The 24138-nt window shown below is 33.0% G+C and overlaps 3 protein-coding genes across 37 annotated transcripts in view; 2 read left to right on the forward strand and 1 right to left on the reverse strand.

The window, feature by feature from the left end:
• The first annotated feature begins 765 nt into the window (after window positions 1-765).
• Window positions 766-7822, forward strand: LOC145330021 (alpha-(1,3)-fucosyltransferase fut-5-like). 5 transcript variants are annotated; one of them, XM_080174552.1, is made up of 6 exons: window positions 766-856; window positions 2354-2447; window positions 4633-4699; window positions 5520-5581; window positions 7063-7150; window positions 7633-7822. In XM_080174552.1, the coding sequence occupies exons 1-6, from the start codon at window positions 789-791 to the stop codon at window positions 7770-7772; spliced, it is 519 nt and encodes a 172-aa protein (XP_080030678.1). In that variant the 5' UTR covers window positions 766-788; the 3' UTR covers window positions 7773-7822. The 5 variants fall into 5 exon arrangements, with proteins under 5 accessions (XP_080030678.1, XP_080030681.1, XP_080030682.1 ...); XM_080174555.1 differs by lacking the exons at window positions 7063-7150; window positions 7633-7822 and adding an exon at window positions 6518-6595; XM_080174556.1 differs by lacking the exons at window positions 7063-7150; window positions 7633-7822 and adding an exon at window positions 6191-6288.
• Window positions 7823-8009: 187 nt separating this feature from the next.
• On the forward strand, window positions 8010-10754 carry LOC145330022 (glycoprotein 3-alpha-L-fucosyltransferase A-like). 2 transcript variants are annotated; one of them, XM_080174557.1, is made up of 5 exons: window positions 8011-8176; window positions 8528-8687; window positions 9036-9088; window positions 9722-9853; window positions 10451-10754. In XM_080174557.1, the coding sequence occupies exons 1-5, from the start codon at window positions 8066-8068 to the stop codon at window positions 10727-10729; spliced, it is 735 nt and encodes a 244-aa protein (XP_080030683.1). In that variant the 5' UTR covers window positions 8011-8065; the 3' UTR covers window positions 10730-10754. The 2 variants fall into 2 exon arrangements, with proteins under 2 accessions (XP_080030684.1, XP_080030683.1); XM_080174558.1 differs by lacking the exon at window positions 10451-10754 and having other exon boundaries at window positions 8010-8176; window positions 9636-9757.
• A 2567-nt stretch (window positions 10755-13321) lies between these two features.
• Window positions 13322-24138, reverse strand: part of eRF3 (eukaryotic translation release factor 3) — a 33412-nt gene continuing 22595 nt past the window's right edge. The window contains exons 12-19 of one of the 30 annotated variants that reach the window (XR_013883496.1): window positions 23399-23479; window positions 22240-22332; window positions 18522-18599; window positions 17066-17166; window positions 15285-15364; window positions 14456-14535; window positions 14240-14262; window positions 13322-13436 (exon numbers count right to left, since the gene is read on the reverse strand). Coding sequence is in view for 2 of the 30 variants with exons in the window: in XM_080175226.1 (XP_080031352.1) it covers window positions 14492-14535; window positions 15285-15364; window positions 17066-17166; window positions 18522-18599; window positions 22240-22332; window positions 23399-23479 (477 nt within the window). In the remaining 28 variants the exon portion in view is untranslated. Of the gene's footprint in view, window positions 14536-15284; window positions 15365-17065; window positions 17167-18521; window positions 18600-22239; window positions 22333-23398; window positions 23480-24138 lie in introns of all 30 variants that reach the window. The other 29 variants (XR_013883495.1, XR_013883494.1, XR_013883493.1 and 26 more) reach the window with 29 other exon arrangements.

A 24138-nucleotide genomic window follows, 5' to 3' on the forward strand; every position in this document is an offset into this window, starting at 1 on the left:
TTGAAATATAATTATCCGATTGATCTGATTTTTGGGATATTGTTTCCTAGGACAACAAAATTGCCGCGTCTGTAGATTACAATCAGTGTTTGAAACGTTTGAACACTCAACTCAATAAACAAACCAATCAAAATTCAGTCCCCAAAGTTGTAAAGATAACGAATAAGAAAACGTTCTTATAAAACTTTAGGGACTAGTATAATAAACAGCCCAATGTCCCCTTCCTCCTTGTCCAATAACCCATGAAAGAAAATCTAAATTTACAACTGAACTATGTTTTTGCTTCATCATGATGATATTTTAGACGTAAATGAAATGATACAATTGATACTTTTAAATGCTTACGTGGAGGCTGGCAGCCTTTACCAAAATACCACCATTTTAAAGCGAAAAGTTGGGGGGGGGGGGGGCTGTTCCAAGGAAGTAGCTTAAAACCACCACAGAACCAATAGCTATATCATGTAGAGCCCATTTGGTTCAGCAATTACTTTTGTTCACAAAAAAAAAGAAAAAAAAAAAAAATTTAGAGGGAGGGTGTAGGGGATATTTTTTCTTCTTTAGAAAATAGCTTAAAACCACCCCAGGATAAGTAGGTATATTCAATGAAGAGTTTAGCTCAATCGGTTCAGCAGTTACTGAGATCTTAAGCTTCAGACGGTCAGACGGACTGACATTGGGCTACTTTGTATTATAGATGATATGCGTGTTATGGCCATTTTGTAGGTCTTGTTAGAAATTTATTTATTTTATATTTTTGCAACTTTCAGATGAAATGCACATAAATAAAAATGATTTTGCAAAATTTGCAGTTTCAATTTGTAATTACTATTATTACACTAAACACTTTTACCAACAGGTATAATTATTTAATCATAACAAGAATGACAACATCCATAAAAGCAAAGCTCTAAAACGAAGGACAAACAAACATTGACACTTGTAGAGTGTCAAACCTGAATAATCAGAATATAAATGTATAAAATTCGAAACAAAATTGTAAGGAAATTAGTTAAAAAACTGCTTAAATACAATATAATGTTTTAGGACATACTAACATTCTTGGACTTGATTATAGAGATGCTTCACTTATAACATTATACTTTATTGTACTAGGAATAAGTATTCCAAAAATCAGATCAATCGGATAATTATATCTCATAAAGATTTGTTGTTAAAAATCGACATGTTTAAAATGAACATTCTGATAATGATTATAAAGTTGCTATGCTTTCTCAATTGACGGGGGGACCGACCCTAATTATAGAAAAGCTTCGCTTATGATAAATGTATTTAGTATAGATGTATAACCCATTCAACTACCTGGATCCAATGCTGGGGCCCTTTTTCGTCTCCTGGCAAATTGCTTTCTGTTCTTTTGTAGTGACTTTTTTTTGTTTTTAAAATCCTGATGTTATTGACATATACTCAAATATCCGATTGAAAGTCGGCACGGGTGTTATTATACTTTAATTAATATTATTTAGTTTAAAGTTGAAGTAATTAGCAACTTAACGAATCAAAATTTAGTATAGTATTGTTGTATCAGTAAATTAAAATTAAAGATTTAAAAAAACAAGGATGACAACATCCATAAAAGCGAATCTCTGAAACGGTAGGACAAACGGACATTAACAATCAAAGAATAATTGTGAGTAAATTTGTTAAAAAAGATAATGTTTATGGACATACTTACATTTTTGGGACTTGATTATAGAGTTGCTTTGCTTATGATAATGTACTTTGTTGTCCTAGGAATCAGTAAACCAAAAATCAGAACAATCGGGAAAATGGATCACATACAAATTAGTTGTTAAAAATGTATAAAAAAATCAACATGTTAAAAATGGACGTACGGACATTTTGGTAGTGATTATAGAGTTGCTACGCTTGCTAAATCGTACCTAACTACTACAGGAATCACCATGCAAAGTTTGAAATCGATAGGACAATTCTAACATGCATAAATTAATGAAAAAAGCTACCCATCTCAGACGTGCGGACGGACGGACCGACCCTAATTATAGAAAAGCTACGCTTTTAAAATAATGGTTGTGTTGATTGCATAATATTTAAAACCTGATTTTAGTGAAAAATTAAAGCTGTAATCATCAAATGAAATTACCATTATCGCCCCTAACATAGGGGGAGGGGGGGGGGGTGCTGAGTATTTAACCATTTCTTTCTCAACCGCCCTAAAATAGCTTAAAACCACAGGTAAATTCCCTGAATAGCAGAGCTAAATCAGTTAATCAGTTACTGTGATCTTAAGGGATTAACAAACAGACGGACGTTCAACGTTCTACTTTGTATACATAGATATCAGATAAACATAATTAATATCATCTATTTCTAGTATGAAAACAGTTTTGTTTTGGACACCCTATCATTACCATAAAGACTGGGATATGAAATCATGGTTGCCACATTATCAAAATAATTGTAATCAGGTTAGTTTTGGACACCCTATCATTACCATAAAGACTGGGATATGAAATCATGGTTGCCACATTATCAAAATAATTGTAATCAGGTTAGTTTTGGACACCCTGTCATTACCATAAAGACTAGGATATGAAATCATGGTTGCCACATTATCAAAATAATTGTAATCAGGTTAGTTTTGGACACCCTGTCATTACCATAAAGAACGGGATATGAAATCATGGTTGCCACATTATCAAAATAATTGTAATCAGGTTAGTTTTGGACACCCTGTCATTACCATAAAGACTGGGATATGAAATCATGGTTGCCACATTATCAAAATAATTGTAATCAGGTTAGTTTTGGACACCCTATCATTACCATAAAGACTGGGATATGAAATCATGGTTGCCACATTATCAAAATAATTGTAATCAGGTTAGTTTTGGACACCCTGTCATTACCATAAAGACTAGGATATGAAATCATGGTTGCCACATTATCAAAATAATTGTAATCAGGTTAGTTTTGGACACCCTGTCATTACCATAAAGAACGGGATATGAAATCATGGTTGCTACATTATCAAAATAATTGTAATCAGGTTAGTTTTGGACACCCTGTCATTACCATAAAGACTGGAATATGAAATCATGGTTGCCACATTATCAAAATAATTGTAATCAGGTTAGTTTTGGACACCCTGTCATTACCATAAAGACTGGAATATGAAATCATGGTTGCCACATTATCAAAATAATTGTAATCAGGTTAGTTTTGGACACCCTATCATTACCATAAAGACTGGGATATGAAATCATGGTTGCCTCATTATCAAAATAATTTTAATCAGGTTAGTTTTGGACACCCTGTCATTACCATAAAGACTGGGATATGAAATCATGGTTGCCACATTATCAAAATAATTGTAATCAGGTCAGTTTTAGACACCCTATTATTACCATAAAGACTGGGATTTGAAATCATGGTTGCCACATTATTGAAATAATTGTAATCAGGTCAGTATTGGACACCCTGTCATTACCATAAAGACTGGGATATGAAATCATGGTTGCCACATTATCAAAATAATTGTAATCAGGTTAGTTTTGGACAACCTGTCATTACCATAAAGACTGGAATATGAAATCATGGTTGCCACATTATCAAAACAATTGTAATCAGGTTAGTTTTGGACACCCTGTCATTACCATACAGACTGGGATATGAAATCATGGTTGCCATATTATCAACATAATTGTAATCAGGTTAGTTTTGGACACCCTGTCATTACCATAAAGACTGGGATATGAAATCATGGTTGCCACATTATCAAAATAATTGTAATCAAGTTAGTTTTGGACACCCTGTCATTACCATAAAGACTGGAATATGAAATCATGGTTGCCACATTATCGAAATAATTGTAATCAGGTTAGTTTTGGACACCCTATTATTACCATTTAAGGTAACAATGAACTATAAATTATATACAACCCCAATGAAGATAAATAAAATTCTCCTTCAGTAGATTAATAATTGGTTAATAGGTTAAACAAGGATGACAACATCCATAAAAGCGAAGCACTGAAACGTTAGGACAAACGAAAATTAACTCTTTATAGTGTGAGAACTAAATAATCAGAATATAAATGTTTAAAAGTCGAAGGAAACAAAATTGTAAGTAAATCTGATGAAAAACTGCTTAAATACAGGATATTGTTTAAGGACATACTTACATTTTTAGGACTTGATTATAGAGTTGCTTCGCTTATAATACTGTTCTTTGTTGTCCCAGGAATCAACATACCTATAATCAGATCAAACGGTTAATTAGATCACATAACAATTTGTTGTTAAAAAAGTAGAAAAATCAACATGTTTAAAATGGACGTACGGACATTCTGGTAATGATTATAGAGTTGCTACGCTTTCTAAATCATACCTAACTACTACAGGAATCACTATGCAAAGTTTGAAATCGATAGGACAATTCTAACATGCCTAAATTAACTAATAAAAGCTATCTATCTCGGACGGACGGACCTACCTTAATTATAGAAAAGCTTCGCTTTTAATTAAAATTCAATAAAGTAATCAAAGTTTGTGAGCCAACAAATAAGATAATATGGCTATAAAACTTTAGGGACTAGTTTAATTTTCAACCCAATGTCCCTCCCAACTTGAAATAAAAAAAATTTAATTTAGAAATGTATGTTTACAAGAGATAGATCAAAATTAGAAGAATCTGATGCCATTATTTTTCATTCTCTAGGTAAAGATTTTATCTCATGGAAAATCTTAGGAACTATATTTCATTTGCTTTTTCCTCATCAACTCACCAATTTTTAAGACTACTTTTAGAAACAAAACTACTAAAAAAGGCATCTCCTTTTTATTTTTTCTTTCTGTGTTACGTGTTTAATTTGTCAAGGATGTTTGTACATGGGAAGTTTATTGAAGGTAGCCCTCACCCCCCAATTTGAATTTGAATACATGTTATAAATAAAATATTTGGATCTACTGCAGTTCACGGTAAAATATTGCTGGTAACGAATATTGCCCAAAATCTATGACTTTTAAAGGCTGCTAGCTGCCAAATGGCTGAACGTAAAGATCATACCCGCACACCATTTTAAGCGGTATAAGAAGGCCTACAAATAATCTGGAATAGCCAAGATCTAATGATGCACAGGGAAAGCTTTACTGAAGAAAAAACGCGTAAATTAGACCTTTTTTGCACATTTCACTGCACTGCGAGATAATTATGCATTATTGATTTATGGCTATTCCAGATTATTTGTAGGCCTTCTTATGCTGCTTAAAACAGTGTGCGGGCATGATCTGTACGTTCAGCCGTTTGGCAGCTAGCAGCTTTTAAAATTCATAGATTTTTGGCAATATTCATTACCAGCAATATTTTACCGTGAACTGCAATAGATCCAAATATTTAAATAAGATGTGCACAAATATCTGTCAAAATTTGATAAATTTGCAATCAATTAATAAACTTTTAATATATTGAAAGGTGAAAAGGTTGTTAAAAATCATTTAAATGAGGTACATTGTTCTTTTATTGTTGCATATTTCTTTAGATTTGCCATGGTTTGCCAAATCCTTGTTTTTACCTTCACAATATTCAAGAAGATCAAATCAGGTACAAATCACATTCCTAGCCTGAGAAAACCTCAAAAAACCTCTACAATTTGACAATTCTCAATAAACCTTTAAAAATGGTGGCTTTTTAGTAATTTCTAAGGCTAGGAACCAGATATTTTGAAACGGACAAAAGTTCCTGATTCTACTCCTCAAGGCCTTTCCTGGGAGCACTATGAAGCCATAGTTCTGATTCAATAAATTTTTACTCTCATTTACAAATAGCTATACAATTGTATGTCTGGTCGTTGGTAAAAGGTTGGTAAATAAAGGGTAAGGAAGCGAAATATGACTTATAGTAGGAAATTCATTATTAAACTGGGGAAATGCACAAAAATATTTAGCATTCTAGCACTAAAAGGAACTGAGATAATAAGTAGTAAGGACTTGAATGTCGACTTTGCATATTTTTTTATTAATGAATTACATCTTTAAGTGGTCGCACTCTAAATCTCAATTTTTTAAAATTCTTTTTTGGTCAGAAATTTTCTTTAAGTTAGTTTTATCTATTGCACATCCCCTCTTTGTCTAATTCCGATATGAACCCGTCCTAATGACTATGATGATTTCTTTAACTAGACTATAGTCATAATATAGTTTATTTACCTAGGTATATATATTTATGAGTTATGAGTCTCCAGTAATGGATATGCATGATCTATCTACCTATGATGATTTCTTTATCTAGACTATAGTCATATTATAGATTATTTCCCTAGGTATATATATTTATGAGTTATGAGTCTCCAGTAATGGATATGCATGATCTATCTACCTATGATGATTTCTTTATCTAGACTATAGTCATATTATAGATTATTTCCCTAGGTATATATATTTATGAGTTATGAGTCTCCAGTAATGGATATGCATGATCTATCTACCTATGATGATTTCTTTATCTAGACTATAGTCATATTATAGATTATTTCCCTAGGTATATATATTTATGAGTCATGAGTCTCCAGTAATGGATATGCATGATCTATCTACCTATGATGATTTCTTTTACTAGACTATAGTTATATTATAGATTATTTCCCTAGGTATATATATTTATGAGTCATGAGTCTCCAGTAATGGATATGCATGATCTATCTACCTATGATGATTTCTTTATCTAGACTATAGTCATATTATAGATTATTTACCTAGGTATATATATTTATGAGTCATGAGTCTCCAGTAATGGATATGCATGATCTATCTACCTATGATGATTTCTTTTACTAGACTATAGTTATATTATAGATTATTTACCTAGGTATATATATTTATGAGTCATGAGTCTCCAGTAATGGATATGCATGATCTATCTACCTATGATGATTTCTTTTACTAGACTATAGTTATATTATAGATTATTTCCCTAGGTATATATATTTATGAGTCACGAGTCTCCAGTAATGGATATGAAGGATCTATCTACCTATGATGATTTCTTTATCTAGACTATAGTCATATTATAGATTATTTCCCTAGGTATATATATTTATGAGTCATGAGTCTCCAGTAATGGATATGCAGGATCTGTCAGCATATGATAATTTCTTTAATTGGACTATGTCATACAGGAATGAGTTATAGAAATCTTATGATTGTAAAGTAGCAAATCTGAGAATTCCTTTTGGTTGCAAAGCCACTCTATAAGTGGTAGAATTTGTATTTACTTTTCTTATTCTTCTGTTGCTTTTTCTTTATCTTATCTTACCCTTCACTTCTGTCTATTTCTCACTCTTTCTCTTGCTCTCTCTTTCCTTCTCTTACTGATAGTCCTGTGTTTCTCTTACTCTCCATCTCTTTCTCCCTCTTTCTCTGTCTGTCTGTCTCTTTCACTTTCTCTGTCTATCTCTCTCTTTCTCTCTCTCCCTCTCTCTCTCTCTCTCTCTCTCTCGCTCTCTCTCTCTCTCTCTCTCTCTCTCTCTCTCTCTCTCTTCTCTCTCTCTCTCTCTCTCTCTCTCTCTCTTTCTATTTAGGTAGGGTTGACAAATCCAATAGACCTAATGCATAGCTATACTTCCAATAAATGATTTCTGTAACTTTTTCTCAAAAACAGGCTTGACTCTGATATCTATTTTCCATACAATGCTTTTAAATTAAAAAATGAAGAAAGAAAATTTGGAGATTTAAAACCTCCAGCTTCATGGATGGAGCCAGAGTTTACACATTTACATAAGGATAGTTCAATTTGAATTTAAATTTTACCTATTACAATTTCTCAAAAATATATAGATCTTTATTATAGCACAAATACAATCTATTATATAAAATTAAATATTTTGAATGATTTTATTATGAATTATTATGATTTATAGAGAGACAGTCAATAATTAAGAGATATTTTTGATTGATGGATAGTTTTTTTAGTTTATTTACTGATTTTTAACAAAAAAAGATAAATAAAATTAGAGAGAGTAAACTGAAATGCATTTAAATCTCAAAAAAATATGAACTAACTATTAAAAAGGTAAGTCATGATAATAGAATGAAAGTAGACAAGGACAAAATTGTTAGTTGGGCTGTGTCTAACTGTAAAACTTCATCACAAAGAGAAGATTATATTAAAGAGCTTAGTAAATTCATTAATATTAATCAGGTAAAATACCTTCATTTGACACAATCACACAAATTTTTAAAATATTTTTTGGGTGGAGAAAAGTGTCAGAAAATAGAAAATGAGCAAAAGTGATGTGAAAAAAAACTGTTCCAATCCTGAGCTTTAAGAATCTTTCATTTTACTATTATCTGAAAGTACAAAACTTTCAGTAATTGAGAAATTTTTATTTCTTTTGGGAGGGTGGTTTGCTCAGGAATGAATCAATTTATGTAGGCTTGCTTTACTTGTCAGGGGTGTACCTCTGATTATTTAAAATATAAAGATTTTAAGATTCATAATGCACACCTAGTACAGAGAGTAATATCTCTATAAGAATTAACTTTTTTGTAGGTGGGAAAGTGCAATGGAGTAAAATGTAATGATTCCTGTTACTCCTCTCTGTGGACAGATTCCAAGTTCTACCTGGCCCTGGAGAATTCCAACTGTCAGGACTATGTAACTGAGAAATTCTGGAATTCTTTGGAAAAAGGAGTTGTTCCCATAGTTTCAGGTAGAACATTTTTCAGTTAGATTTTATGTACTTATGTAGTTTGACATACATATATTAATATTTATATATTATATGCTTTTAAAAGGCTTGCAGTAAACTCATTTTTTTTGTAGTTGAATATGCATATAAAAATTTTCTTTTATTGATTACATTTTTAAAAGGCATCCCCCAAACACAAATTCATTTTACTTTGTTAATTTGACTTTTTGTCCATAAACAAAAAAACCTATTAAAGAAAAACACAAGCATTACATGTGATGCATTACAGAACACAGTGTGATGGATCCTAGGCTTAATGGAACACACTTTACATGTTAAATATAATACAAAACTGTTTTAATTATTTAGGTGTTGCAGGACATTCTAAAATAGCTCCTCCTCATTCATATATTGACATTCAGGTAAACTCCACCTCATTCAAATATCAACATAAAGGTAAAGTCTAAAGTAGCTCCTTCTCATTCATTTATTGACATACAGGTAAATCAATATTAATGATAGATACTTAAAAATATATGAACATAAATGACAACAAACCTAAGCTTTTCAGTATAAATTTTGTGATTGCTTTGGCATGAGTTTAGTTTTCTGTGTGTGCTATCCTTTAAAAATCATTTTGCAGGATTTTTCATGACCTGCAGATCCTGGCATAATACTTCTACTGGACAATAATAATTTCTTGTACAACTAGTAATCATGTTGCAGGATTTCTCAGGACCTGCAGATCTTGGCATAATGCCTGGTTCTACTGGACAATAATCATACTTTGTACAACCAGTATTTAAGTTGCAGCATTATTGGCAGAATACCTGACTCTACTGGACAAAAATCATACTTTGTACAACCAGTATTCAAGTTACATGATTATTCAGGACCTGCAGAACTTGCTGTATATCTGATTCTACTGGACAACAGTCATATCTTGTACAACTAGGTTTCATATTTCAGGATTTCTCAGGACCTGCAGAACTAGCTGAATACCTGACTCTACAGGACAATAATGATACCTTGTACAACTAGTATTCATGTTGCAGGATTTCTCAGGACCTGCAGAACTAGCTGAATACCTGACTCTACTGGACAATAATCATACCTTGTACAACCAGTATTCATGGTGGAAGGAGTATTATTCTCTACATGATGGCATCCAGAATATTTGGTCACAGGTTTGAGAAAAAAATTTTAATACAAATAATTTTTAGCTGTCTGTCTGAATCAAAATATCTCAGTAACTGTTTGACAGTTAGCTCTGAAATTGTATTTAACTCAATGTACTTGATTATCCACAACAACAAAAAGACTCAACTACTGCTTTCAATTTTTGGAAAGCCAAGCCATTTAAAGAAGCTAATTATTTTCATTTACTCTGATAAAGTGATGCTCGCAGCTATCTAAAACTAGAGTTGGCTCAATATAACTATCTCACTATTGGCTAGTTTTCTATAAATTATCAATGTTGTTTACTTATTTTTACACTATCCTAACGCTATCTTTATACCATAATTGCCCTAGTTAAAATATGAAGCACTTTACAGTGCCTATAAAAAATTTCGTCATATAAGAATAGTCCATTATTCTAATATGACATAATTCGTGATTTTTTAGCCAAAATTTTTTTATTCAGAACCTATAAAAAAGTGGATAAATTAAAAAAACTTTTGGCCACAAAATCTCGAATTATGTCAAATGGACTATTCTAATATGACGTTATTTTTTATAGACACAATAAAGATCTTCTTGTTCTTAAATTTTTTTTATTTCAGGCTTTTTGTTCCTTATGTGAGAAACTGCATGCAACACCTGTAGAAATATCAGAATACAATATAAGTAAATGGTGGGAGTTTAATAAATGTACAATTCCGTACAATACAGACTGGTTCTCATTACACACTATTATCACCATATACCTCAAATTTTCTTCATATATTATTGCCTTTGTTGTTTTTATTAATTTTTTTGTGCTTATTGGTTTATTAAAGAAAATTATTTCAAAATGTAGAAGAAATTTAATTTCGTTTAAAATGTCATCTAAATTATCATAAATAAAAATAAAATTTGAAATAAAAAGTTTTTTACTTTTTTTTGTACTTGCGGCTACGCCCCTAGAGGCCTCAAGGGGGAACTTGAGGAGGGGGGCGTCGAATCCAAAACCTATTTATTTTAGTTTTAAAAATAATTAAGATAATTCTTTTGAAGGGGGGGGGGGGAAGGATGATAATTTTTTTTTCTAGGGGCGATTTCTCTTGGGAGGGTGGTGGTACCCTCCCCCAAAATAGTAATAAACCTTCCTGGGAGCTATGAGAAGCTACCCTGTTAAAGAGAACCCGATCAGATCAGCAGTTGGCGAGATCCTTCGGTGCAGACAAACAGAGACACAGACAGACAGACAAACAAACAGACATCCTGTTAATTTATTATAAGGATATTAAACTTTTGTCCCTTCTTTTTTAACAGAAACAAGGATGACAACATCCATAAGTTACAAAGCACAAAAAATCTAGGATTGGAATACGGACAAGGATATTTAAAGAGCATTTGTTAAAATCAAGAATTGAAATTCAAATATATTGGGAGGAAAATCCACGAAACCTTTCTCACATACTTTTATATTTTTTTGGTAATCATATTTATTATCTTGAAAGATAAACTGTCGAACAATGTAAATTACATAAAATTCCGCTGAGCGATTTGAAATTTAATTTTGATAGAAATATCTGCAGTATTTTATTGGACTAAGAAACACTATCTACAATACAAAGTAGAACGATGTCTGTCTGTCCGTCTGTCCCTTAAGATCTCGGTAACCACTGAACCGATCGGATTCTACTCTTCAGGGTATCTACCTATTGGTCCTGTAGTGGTTTTAAGCTATTTTCTTGGGGGGTGGGACACCCCCAACCCCCCCCAAAAACAAAAAAATCCCCCATTTTTTTTTTTTTTTTTTTTGAAGGAGATTTCCATGGTCCTTTACGATTTTCGCCATAATTTTTTTTTTATCACCTCTTGGGGCAAGGCCCCTAGAGGCTAGGGGCGAAGCCGCTAGTCTACAATACAATAGAATGATGTCTGTCCGTCCCTTAGGATCTCGGTATCCACTGAACTGATCGGATTCTACTCTTCAGGGAATACCTACTGGTTCGGTGGTGGTTTAAGGCTATTTTCTTCGGGGGTGGGACACCCCCTGTTCCGTGAGATTTCTATCCTTCTGTCCTGTACTGATGTGCGCAGAGATAGGTTTATAGGATTTTTATATTAAAGGATTTCCCCGACAAAGACGACATTTAGTCATTTTTATGAGTTCCAAGCCACATTGAAGGCCTTCTAGTCCAAGTATTTAAGCGGATTTTATGTCGTATTCCATATAAGGATTTTTGAAGAATAATTAGACAAAATTGGCCGGTTCCTTAAAACCAACATATTACTAAAAAAATTCTATTATATAGTTTTTTATGATTGTCTGTTCCCGAATGATTACGCATTTTATGGAAGCTATAAGCTGTAGTTTTAAGCTATATTATTCTTAATTTGAAGTCATTTATTTCTACCCTTATCTCTTTGAATAAAGCTCCATTATACGCGTGAGACGCAGCCAACATACTAGGATAAAAGCATTTTAAGTAGTCATTTTTTAAGTCTACGCAATCTCTGGTGCAAGAAATACGCATTTTAGCTAACAAAATTACCTTTCCATTAGTTTAATCAGATTTCATTAATACGATACTATTTCCCGAACTTTATATAGAATTAATTTCAAAATTGCGCAAGAATGATAAAATGCGATCAGTCGAAATTGATTTAAAGTAAAGTAATTTATTTCATATTGAATCAACCCCTCACTCTCTAAGTTAAAATATTCTTTAGGGTAAAATGGAGCAACTTGAAAAGTTTTACTTTTAAATTTATCAAATGTAAGAATTATAAAATTTTCTACATTTTACCCTACCATAAAAAAGGCTGAGATTTGGCCTTACAACAATTTTACATAAGATTGATCAAAATAATCAAGAAATTAAAGTTTAAATTAATACATAGATATATTTATGAAATATAAAGCACTTTGTTATAAAGGCCAAATCGTAGCCAAAGTAAAAAAAATCACTGTTAAAACCAGTGAGCTATAAATATCATGTATTACACTGAAATAAAGCAATTAAAAATTAAGATATTATATATTAACAATATATTTTTTTTTATATAAACCAAAATAACAATTTATTTATCCCACTTTTTTTTGACATTGCATATTTTTTAGTTAAAAAATTACTTTTAACTCGTTTTTTTTCACTAAATAGTTACGTTATTAAATACAATATCATATGCACGGTAAAAAATGTTAAATATTATTTTCTGAATGAAAACCTAGTTAAGCTTGAAGAGAGCCACAGCTGATCAATAGTCGTGGCTATTAGATTTTTAGCCTTTAGGGTTAGTTCTTTATAGGGCACGCCATCGTGAAGACATGTGACAGATTTTAAGTTTTATTCGTAGGATTTAAAGCACACAAACCATACTAAAAAACAAAATATATGTCAATGAATATAAAACTGTGACAAAACGCCTCTAGAATCAACCCTTTAATTGAGACGAGAAAAAAGATTTTATAGAAAATATGCAGGAAAAAATATGCTGGGTAATAAATTAATAATTATAATAAACTTATTGGTTGTTTGTTATTTAAAAAGCATCACATATATTTATTTCAGTCCGCAAAGATTGTACATAACATTAGGTGTACATACAATTTCAGAACTCAACAATTTACATTTCAGTTCACATTTCAAGACTTTTACCTATAATCCAATATTTGTGTAATACGTAACATAGCTTCTCGTGTTTTTTTCTTCAAAAATTAAAATTCCATGGAAGAAATTGATGCATCTTTGCATAGTATACTCTCAAAAAATAATCTATAATATGCTGCATATTTAGTACCTAACTTATTTCTCAATAAAGAAATTATACAATTGCTAATAAACACCTAAAACTTTAGCTTTTAAGTAAACCATTTATTTTTGACAATGTCTTTAAAAAGCTAGGATTTTGATTATTTGCATTGATCAGTCAGATTTAGAAGATTTTTTTTCCAGTACAGCTTCGAAACCTAAAAATATCAGGTAGATTAGAACTGGTTCTTAGCCATACTGAAAAATTATGTATAAAGCATCGTATTATTTACAGTTTTCTAGGAATATAAAAAAGTACAATTATAAGATTAAAACCAGTTTTTAAGCCAAAAATTGTACATTTTTATATCCGCAGAAACCTGCTTATAATACGATGCTATAAATAACTATAAATTCCCCTTTCTAAATACTTATTAATGGATGGGTGGTTAAAGGGTGGAAATTAATAAAGTTATCCCCCCACCAATTTTTCACCAATTCATAAAGCTCTTATATATGGTCTATAATTGGCCAATGATAGTTAACTTTTATATAAGGCCGAATTTAAAATTAAGTTCCTCTGGATTGTTAAAAATGTTGAAATGTGAACTGTGCACTATTGTTCACTGCACTGCACTGGACAAAATAGTTCACTCATATCAGCCTCACCACATCAATATTAGTCCAATTAACTTTAATAAACATAATAATAAAATAATGTTAAATCACTTGTCATAATTAGAGAAGGCCAACTGTACTTAGATCTATTTTCTAGTAAAAATATATATATCATATCAAATCTGAGTATAATCCATTGCCGTTTCATAAGAGCAATGGACATCTGTAAAGTGAGTTAACATAATGTTATTAGGATGTTGTGGAGATATGATGTGTTGTTGACAAGATAGATAGATTAAATGTTTATTCGACTACTTTCAGAATCTTTCCAATGGCGATGGTAGTACCTGAAATATAAAAAACACATTATTAACAATTGAACTTCAATATTAAAATATAATATTAGTTCTTTATCGCATCGTATTATTGACAGCTTTACGGTGTTAGATTAAAAGCAGTTTTGTTAGACCCGAGGGGCCGAAGGTCCGAGCTATTAATTTATGGTTTTTATTTTAATATTTGTGGAAAAATATCTCCTATACGATGCTATATATCAATGAATTTTCATTATGGCTAAAAACCGGTTCTAATCCAACGAATGACAATCGGTTTCGAAGCCATACTGGAAAAAAAGTTTGAAATATAAACATAAAACAAAAATAATGGTCTTAATATGCATTCATGGACAACACTTTTAGAGTTCTTAAAAGTCATGAAGATTATAAACATTTTGATCAAAAAGCCTTTTAATAAAGTTATTAAAAATTATGGTTAGGCCGGATACTTTTTTTGCCGGATACCGGATATCCTGCTGTATTCTAATTCCGGATATCCGGTCGCATATCTTGCCAACGCCGGATACACGACAAATTACCGGAAATCCTGCTGATTTATAATTCCGGATATCCAATCGCATATCTGGCCAATGCCGGATACACGACAAATTACCGGATATCCTGCTGATTTATAATTCCGGATATCCAATCGCATATCTGGCCAATGCCGGATACACGGCAAATTACCGGATATCCGGCAATTTAGATCAGCCGAATGTCCGGCCAAACCGGATATCTGGCCAAATTGTATTAAAACTTACCTTCGTCTCTAAGTGTGAATCTTCCTAACTGCGGATGAGCTTTAAATGTTTCCATACAGATTTGATGGGAAGTAACGAACCTTAACAAAACAAGGATGACAACATCCATAAAAGCGAAGCACTGAAACGGTAGGACAAACGGACATTAACACTTGTATAGTATCTGAACTGAATAATCAGAATTTAAAAGTATAAGAGCCAAAGCAAAATTGTAAGTATATTTGTTGAAAAGCTGCTTGAAGCAGGATAATGTTTAAGGACATACTTAAATTTTTTGACTTGATTATAGAGTTGCTTCGCTTATAATATTGTTCTTTGTTGTCCCAGGAATCAATATACCAAAAATCAGATCAAACGGATAATTAGAACACTTGAAAATTCGTTGTTAAAAAAGGAGAAAAATCAACATGTTTAAAATGGACGTACGGTCATTCTGGTAATGATTATAGAGTTGCTACGCTTTCTAAATCGTACCCAACTACTACAGGAATCATCATGCAAAGTTTGAAATCGATAGGACAATTCTAACATGCCTAAATTAACGAACAAAAGCTATCTATCTCGGACGGACGTACGGACGGACGGACGGACGTACGTACGGACGGACGGACCGACCCTAATTATAGAAAAGCTTCGCTTTTAAAAATATATTATGAAATTACAAAATATTTAAGTATAGTTTCTATTTGTCAATGGCTGTATATCCTACTATATAGTTACAGTAGTAAGCTTTTTATGTCTGCAGCGAAGGATCTTGATTCTCGCTAAAAGTTAAACCGATATGGTTCTCCTTTACAATCAAGCTTAGCTTCTTATAGGTCCAGGAAAGGCTTTTAAATATTTTGGAGGAAGGATATCTCATACATTAATTGCCCCAAGAGGCTTCTAGGGGGCGTTGTCGCTAGCAAACTATATTTTTGAAAACAGTAGATCCAATGACGTTAGTTTGATAATCTAATTTTTCAAGCCAAAAAAAACATTAAAAGGGTATTAAGTAGTGATGGCAAGCCGTCGAATTTTTGGGCCGGATTCGGATTCTTAAAAAATCCGTCAAAAAAAGTGGCGGATTCCTGCGGATTCCGGATTCTTATTTATGGCGGATTCCGGATTCGGATTCCGGATTCTAGCAATTTAAAAGGATTTTTTTTTTAAATTAAGTGCTACATATGTCCTAAAAATCAATGTTCTTGGTGTTCTCTATAATTCACTTCCGAGAATCGAACCAGATTTTAAAAGATATTATATATAACGATGAAAATCTTTGCCTTCAAAGAGGAGGAATTGAAAGAAAAAACTCAAGACGCTAATTTTAGCCTACCAAATGAGAATCCAGAATCCGCTATTAAAAAACGGATTCCGGATCCGGATTCCAAAATTGGCCAAAAATTGGGCGGATTCCGGATCCGGATTGCCATCCCTAGTATTAAGTATTTTGTAGTTACGGCTTCTTCGAGTATTGATAAGATAAAAAAACCAGCTCTAATGCCATAGAATTTAGTAATAAATCCACGTTAAAATTATTTCAATACGTCTACATTATTGCTTCGAGTAAAACTTATCTTTTTATATCAATGCAAGTGTTAAATTAATCTTATAAGTAGCGAAGCTACTCAATAAATCCAAATATTCGTCTGTCCGAATTGGGGGAAACTTGATTTTCTCGGCTCCTATTTAAGATAGAAGACTTAAACTTCTTGTCAACATTCCCACCATTATTGAACATAATTGACTATAAAACATCCATGGCGATCGGAGCAGGTTTTTGGCTAGTTAAGTTCTACCTGGCAATGGCAATCTGGTCCTGTTTGATAAATCTCGGCCGTGTTTTTGACTTTTCACCAGTTTTCTTATCAATCAAGCAAATCAACGCCTTTATTGTCACCTACATAAAAAAAATAATGAGTTATATATATATTGTCATGTAGTTCAGGTAATCCTATAATATAAAGTAGTAAGCGTTTTTTGTCTGTCCCGAAGGATCTCGCTAACCGCTGAACCGATATTGTTCTCCTTTACAGTGAAGCTTCTTATAGGTCCTGGGAAGGTTTTAAACTATTTTTGGGGAGGGTGTCTTCACCCCCCCCCCCAACAAATTTTTTTTAACTCTTTTGAAACTTAAATTTAAAATGGGATGAGGTCGACTTTTTCCCCTCCTACCTTAAGTGCCCCTAGAGGCTTCTAGGGGCGTAGCCGCTAGTCTATAATACAAAGTAGAACGATGTCTGTCTGTCCGTCTGTCCGTCTGACCGTCTGTCCGTCCGTCTGTCTGTCTGTCCCTTAAGATCTCGGTAACCACTGAACCGATCGGATTCTACTCTTCAGGGTATCTACCTATTGGTCCTGTGGTGGTTTTAAGCTATTTTCTCGTGGGGTGGGACACCCCCAACCCCCCCAAAAACCAAAAAATCCCCCCCCATTTTTTTTTTTTTTTTTTTTTTTTTTTTTGAAGGAGTTTCCATGGTCCTTTATGGTCTCTCGCAATAATTTTTTTTAACACCTCTTGGGCAAAGCCCCTAGAGGCTAGGGGCGAAGCCGCTAGTAACTAATAACTGACATGTTGAAAAATTTGATTCTAGGACAAGAAAATTGAATCATGGAATGAACCCCAATTGAGAGGGGACCATTCTTCCCCTTAAACTTTATAAATGTGTTCTGCAATTGTGTTATACAAGTGTTAATGAAAGGTTGGAAAGATAAAGAACCAAACTTTTCCACACAAATAAAACACATTAAATGAGTAATTTTCTTCATCATAATTATGAGATAATAAAGTATTTTTCATTGTAATATTAGAGTAAAGCAATAGAGGTGGAACAAAGGGTTAAATAACTGTATGCCACCACCCCGAAGACCCTGTGCCGACTTTCAATTGCACCTAGGGTTGGGCCGGATATCCGGTGTGGCCGGATATCCGGCCGGATACCGGATATTGCAACTATACGGCCGGATATCCGGATACCGGATATTGAAACTATCCGGCCACACCGTATATCCGGATACCGGATATTGAAACTATCCGGCCGGATATCCGGCCCATCCCTAATTGCACCTTTGAAAATCAACCAATAGCGTCAGGAATATCAACACAGCCAAGTCGGTACAAAAGAGCAAAAAGCATTTTGCTAGCAGACGAAAAGGTCGATTACATGTGGATCCAGGCAGACGAAAGATAGATTACATGTGGATCCAGGTAGTTGCTCTACTATTGTTCTGTCCCTGATTCCGTAAAACACATACCTCTTCCGCCATGGCTTGTAAATGTAGGATACAGGAGTAACCAGCACAAATAATAGATTTCAGGTCAAGCATAACAATCTAAAAAATACATTAAATGATCAACATAGAAAATTCAAAATTATTAATGTCACGTGTTAGGACTTGCAGAAAAAGGTCATGCAATGTAGTTGTAAACTAAAGACTTGCCGGTGCCTTCAGCACCACGGGGCTAAAAAACTAGTTTTAATCTTATAATTGTACATTCTATGTCCGCGGAAATACGATACGAGAAATAACTATTCTCGTATTCATTCGAAACCGTTTAATATCCGATGGATTAGAACCAGTTCTCATCCAAACGAAAAAACTATGTCTAGCATTTTACTATATCCAGTTTTTTACGAATATAAAAATGTACAATCATAGGATTAAAACCAGTTTTTTTAGAACGAGCCTTAGACATCTCGGGGCTAAAAAAAACTAGTTTTAATCTGATAATTGTACTTTTATATCCGCGGAAAGCTGTTAATAATACGATGCACATTGGGGCAAATCCAAAAACAAGGGGATTTAATTATTTAGAGCCCGAATTTCGTGTTGAAAATGTCATATTAGGGGTTTTTGAGGTCAGGAAATGCATATCTAAACTTATCAGAAAAATTTGAGAATTTTTCAGTAGCGCAGCTACTCTATAACTAGCTTTTTGGGCCCTTGAAAGTGTATCTATGTCAATTGTAGACCGATTTTAGTGTTCAAAGTGTCAAATTAGGGTTGTTGGGGTCTGGAAATTCATTTCAGTATGAGGGGAGGGGATGGTGTAAAGGGAGTGGATGGGGAATCCTTATTTTAGCTAGCTACAAGTTTCACTTTAAGTAAAAATAAATTCATTTGAAATGTGGGCATGATTGACATCAATTTTTATAACTAATATCTATATTTATATTGATGTTAAGATTCTTATTTACCGTTTAAATGTATATTAGCGGCTTTGCCTCTAGCCTCTAGGGGCTTTGCCCTAAGAGGTATTAAAAATAAATTAAGTATCTCTGGTGTTGCAACCACTACATTAAAAAAAGAATAAGGGAGATTTTTGTTTTTGGGTGGGTTATGGGTGTCCAACCACCCAAGAAAATAGCCTAAAATCACCACAGGACTAGTAGGTATATTCCCTGAAAAGTAGAATCCAATCGGTTCAGTGGTTACCGAGATCTTAAGGGATGGACAGACAGACAGACATTAAGCTACTTTGTATTATAGACTAACAGCTTCGCCCCTAGCCCTTATGGGCATTGCCCCAAGAGGTAATTAAAAAAAAAATACCTCTGGTGCTGCAACCATTACATTTTAAATTAACTGCATAAAAAATTTTTTTGGTTTTTTTAGAGGGTGTCCCACGCCCCAAGAAAATAGCTTAAAACCACCACAGGACCAGTAGATATATTCCCAGAAGATTAGAATCAAATCGATTCAGTGGTTACTAAGATCGTAAAGGACAGACAGACGGACATACATCAAGCTACTTTGTATTATAGATTAAAACCCAGGAATCTAGGGGACAAAACAATGACTGATTAATGTATGTAAATCCCCAATATTGATACAGCAAATTATATTACAAAAAAAAATAATTGTCTTTAGATGAAAATTAGTGGTTGAAACGTTTTAACACTCAACTTAATGAACCAACCAATAAAAATCAAACAAAATTCATAATGTCGCGTTGTTAAGCCAACCAATATAAAAACGTTATTATAAAACTATGGGGACTAGTTTAATAAATAGCACAATGTCCCCTCCCTTCCTAAATAAAACTGCAAACATTAAAAATGAAGACCATGTAACTACATAATAAAAAAACAAAGCATTACCAATAGACAGACAGATAATAATTGACGGGGATTTTTTGTTTTTTGGGAGGGTTAAGGGTGATGTATTCCCATGAGATTAGAATCCAATCAGTTCAGTGGTTACTTTAATCTTAAGGGACAGACAGACGGATAGACATCAATCTACTTTGTATTATAGATAAACACCCAGGGATCTAAGGGACAAAACAATGACTGATTAATGTATGTAAATCCCCAATATTGATACACCAAGTTATATTAAAAAATTAATTGTCTGTAGATGACAATTAGTGGTTGAAACGTTTTGACACTGAACGTAATGAACCAACCAATAAAAAAAATTCCTTAAGTTGTTTAGCCAACGAATATAAAAATATTATTATAAAACTTTGGGGACTAGTGTAATAAACAGCCCAATGTCCTTCCTAAATAAAACTGCAGACATTAAACATAAAGACCATGTAACTGCATAATTTTAAAACAAAGCATTACCAAATGACAGAAGGATAGGCTACTTGCTAATTCCAATTTCAATTGATTATAAGAAAATTACGTTATTTGCATATTGATTTTACCTTTCCGCAGTGAGGGAGGGGACATTAGGCTGTTTATAACACTAGTCCCAAAAGTTTTAAAGTTATGTGTTCAAAGGTTTTAAATACTAATTTTAATCTACATAAGATAATTTTGTGTATTATCATTGGGGATGTACATCAATTTATCGAACTTTGTATTATCCCTTTAAATCCCTTATATTTGTAATAATCTATAGTTACATTAAAACCTCGAACATAAAGAGCTTTAGATTTAGGTTTATCCCCCCCCCCCCCTCCCCTCTCCCCATCATTATTGCAATAGAACTTGAAAATATTTATTATTAACTTTAATTCAAAGTCTGAATAACTATTTCCCAATATGACTATGTTTTTGTGTCTTTATTTAATTGAATTATATCTTAAGTTTTGACTTTAAAAGCGCATTTAAACGCTTTTTCTTACAAACTTTTCGTGCACCCACCCTCAGAAAACGCGTTAAAAACCCCTACGGGGGCGCGGGGGGGTAAATAAAACCAGTACAGGCGATTATAATATGTCTTTGGGTAATCAAATATCGTATTTTTAGCCGGTGGCAACCAGTGAAAACATGTTTCCTCTAACTGTCTACTTAAATGTTTATTATAAAACAAACCAAAAAAACTAAAATCTTAACTTCAACTAGAATTATTTAGGACTTATTTCTTTAAATTGTGTTTTTTTCTTTTATAATGTCAAAATATATGTAGTTCATGACTCACCTGAAGTTATTTTGTCTAATTACGTTAATTCTAAGAGATTTTATAATACTTTTAAAATTGTTGGTGAAACACAAAAAATATGCCTTTTTCTGTAAGAAAATTTTTGCATTTCTTGACTTTCAGGCATTAGAAAGCTTACTTAAAAAGCGTATTTTCACGATTCCTTTAAAACCTGATGTACATTGGGTATGACAATACTCATAGAATGATTAAAACTTGATTATGGGGTGGTGAATTGAATCCCCTTGTTGCCCTTATGTGCGATGCAAGAAATAACCGTCATCAGTCTTGGAGGTGTACAATACATGTTATTGTCCGTCCCTTGTCTTATCCCTTAAGATCCCTGGATTCAAGGACAGCAAAGATCAGGGATCTAAAGGGATAAGACAATGGCCGATAAATTGATGTACATCCCCAATGATGATACACAAAATTAACCCTTCTGTAGATTAAAATTAGTGGTTGAAACGTTTGAACACAATCAACCAATCAAAAATCACCAAAAAGTCTTAAAAGTTATCAAAAGCTAAAGGACAAAAAAAATTGGGGACCAGTGTAATAAACATTCTATTGTCCACTCTGGAAAAGATGAACTTACTTGTGCATCGAAAATAGTTCCAGTTTTGATTGGATCTCTGGGGTCACACAGCACAAAACCATTTGTAATGTCAGCTTCTTCGATACCTTTCAACTGAACAAATAATTTTAGTTTATCATTTATTGCATTTTTGTTTTCTGCGGATAGTAATATTAAAAATTAATTAGGTAAGTTTTGTTAGCACAAAGGGGTTAACTTTATGATTTATAGTTTACTTTCGCGTGGACAAATCTATATAATACGATACATGACAAATTATTATATCTCTGAACTAGTTTTAATCCAGTGGATACGAATCGGATTCGGAACCATACTGGAATAGTTATTTCTCGTATTCATTCGAATCTGGAGGATAGGAACCGGTTTTCATCAATACGAAAAAAACTATGTCTAGCATCGTATTATTTCTACGAATATAAAAATGTACAATCTTAAGTTTAAAACCAGTTTTTATAGCTGGTGCCTTCGGCACCTCGGGGCTAAAAAAATATTAGGAATAATTAGAACAGTTGTGCTACCCTTCTTTTTAGAAATTATGAATTTTTCCGAAACACTCTGTAATGAGACTTTCTACTTGAAAGTACATGTAAATGTTTGACAGACTAAAAGTACATAGTTTAGATGCCTTTCCTCCCAATTATCCAGTAATAGAGATAAATATCAGAAGAACTTTGAAAAAAAATGAAGCTTATTTGCATTTAAGATAAATCCGTACGTCCGTTCATCCGTATTTTTAGTTAGAATCTTCCTATAGATTTCAACTTTGCAACACTAAACCTAATAACATACAAGTCCTTATTACTAAAAATGTATTACATTTTTACATGATTTTCCCCAGTTCAATTGCAAGCAACTTTTATTTCGAAAGCTTTGAGTTTATTTACTTTATAGTTTCAATATCCTTATTATTAAGTAACAGGATTCTTTTCTGTCTGTCTGTACCGAAGGATCTCGCTAACCACTGAACCGATTTCATGGTCTCCTATACAGTGTAGTTTCTCATAGGTCCTGGGTACAACTATTTTGAGGGACGGTACCCACACCCTCTCAATAGAATTTGACCCTAGAAATTCAAAACTAAAATAAAAAAAAGGTCGGCCCGTTGTAAATGTTATATGGAAGATATACAACCCTGGAAGGAAAGAAAAAAACTTATTACCTTGGCTTTAATGTTCTCTCCAGAAGTGACGGCAGTCACTTCAATTTCATCTGACCACAACTGATCAACTTTCACTTCAACCTAAGGGTCAAGAAATTAGTCAATAATTCCAACGTTACATAACAAGGATGGCAAAATCCATCAGTAGCAAAGCACAAAGAAATTAGTGAATGACACACCAAACGGACAAAATAAGTCACAGAGCAGAAGTTCAGTGGGCAAAAAATGGAGGAAGAGAAAAAACTTAACGAAAAGGGGAATAAAACCTTAATAAAAATCATTTTATTATCTTTGCAGAATAATAAGATCTATTTACCCGAGGGCCGATAGCATTACGGACTAACCCACAGAAAGAATATTAAGGGGGGGGGGGGGGGGTTAATGCAACCATCTCGTGATCAATGAGTAAATGGCACTTAGAATTCGAATTTCCATCTTAATTTTGCATGAGTAATCCTTAGCAGGTCTATTTTCCCTAAATCGAACAAAAAGTTGGAAAAGTGGAAAAGTAACGGCTAAGGGCTGGCGGCTCAGCCGTTTTGCCATTTTTTAGCTATCTATAGGACAAATTAGTCACGAAACCTATCTCCACATAATACTCTTCGCCGCTCCAAAACGTTATCAAACGGTTTTAGTCGGTAGCTGTTGGTACTAGAAATTTTAAAAATGGTTAATGCTATCATTTAACATGAATTAAACCAAAAATATCATATGTTTTAAAAAGTTGATTCTTACGTAAT

Source organism: Acartia tonsa, chromosome 10, assembly GCF_053477335.1.
Source record: "Acartia tonsa isolate MP-2025a chromosome 10, ASM5347733v1, whole genome shotgun sequence".
Classification (NCBI taxonomy): domain Eukaryota; kingdom Metazoa; phylum Arthropoda; class Copepoda; order Calanoida; family Acartiidae; genus Acartia; species Acartia tonsa.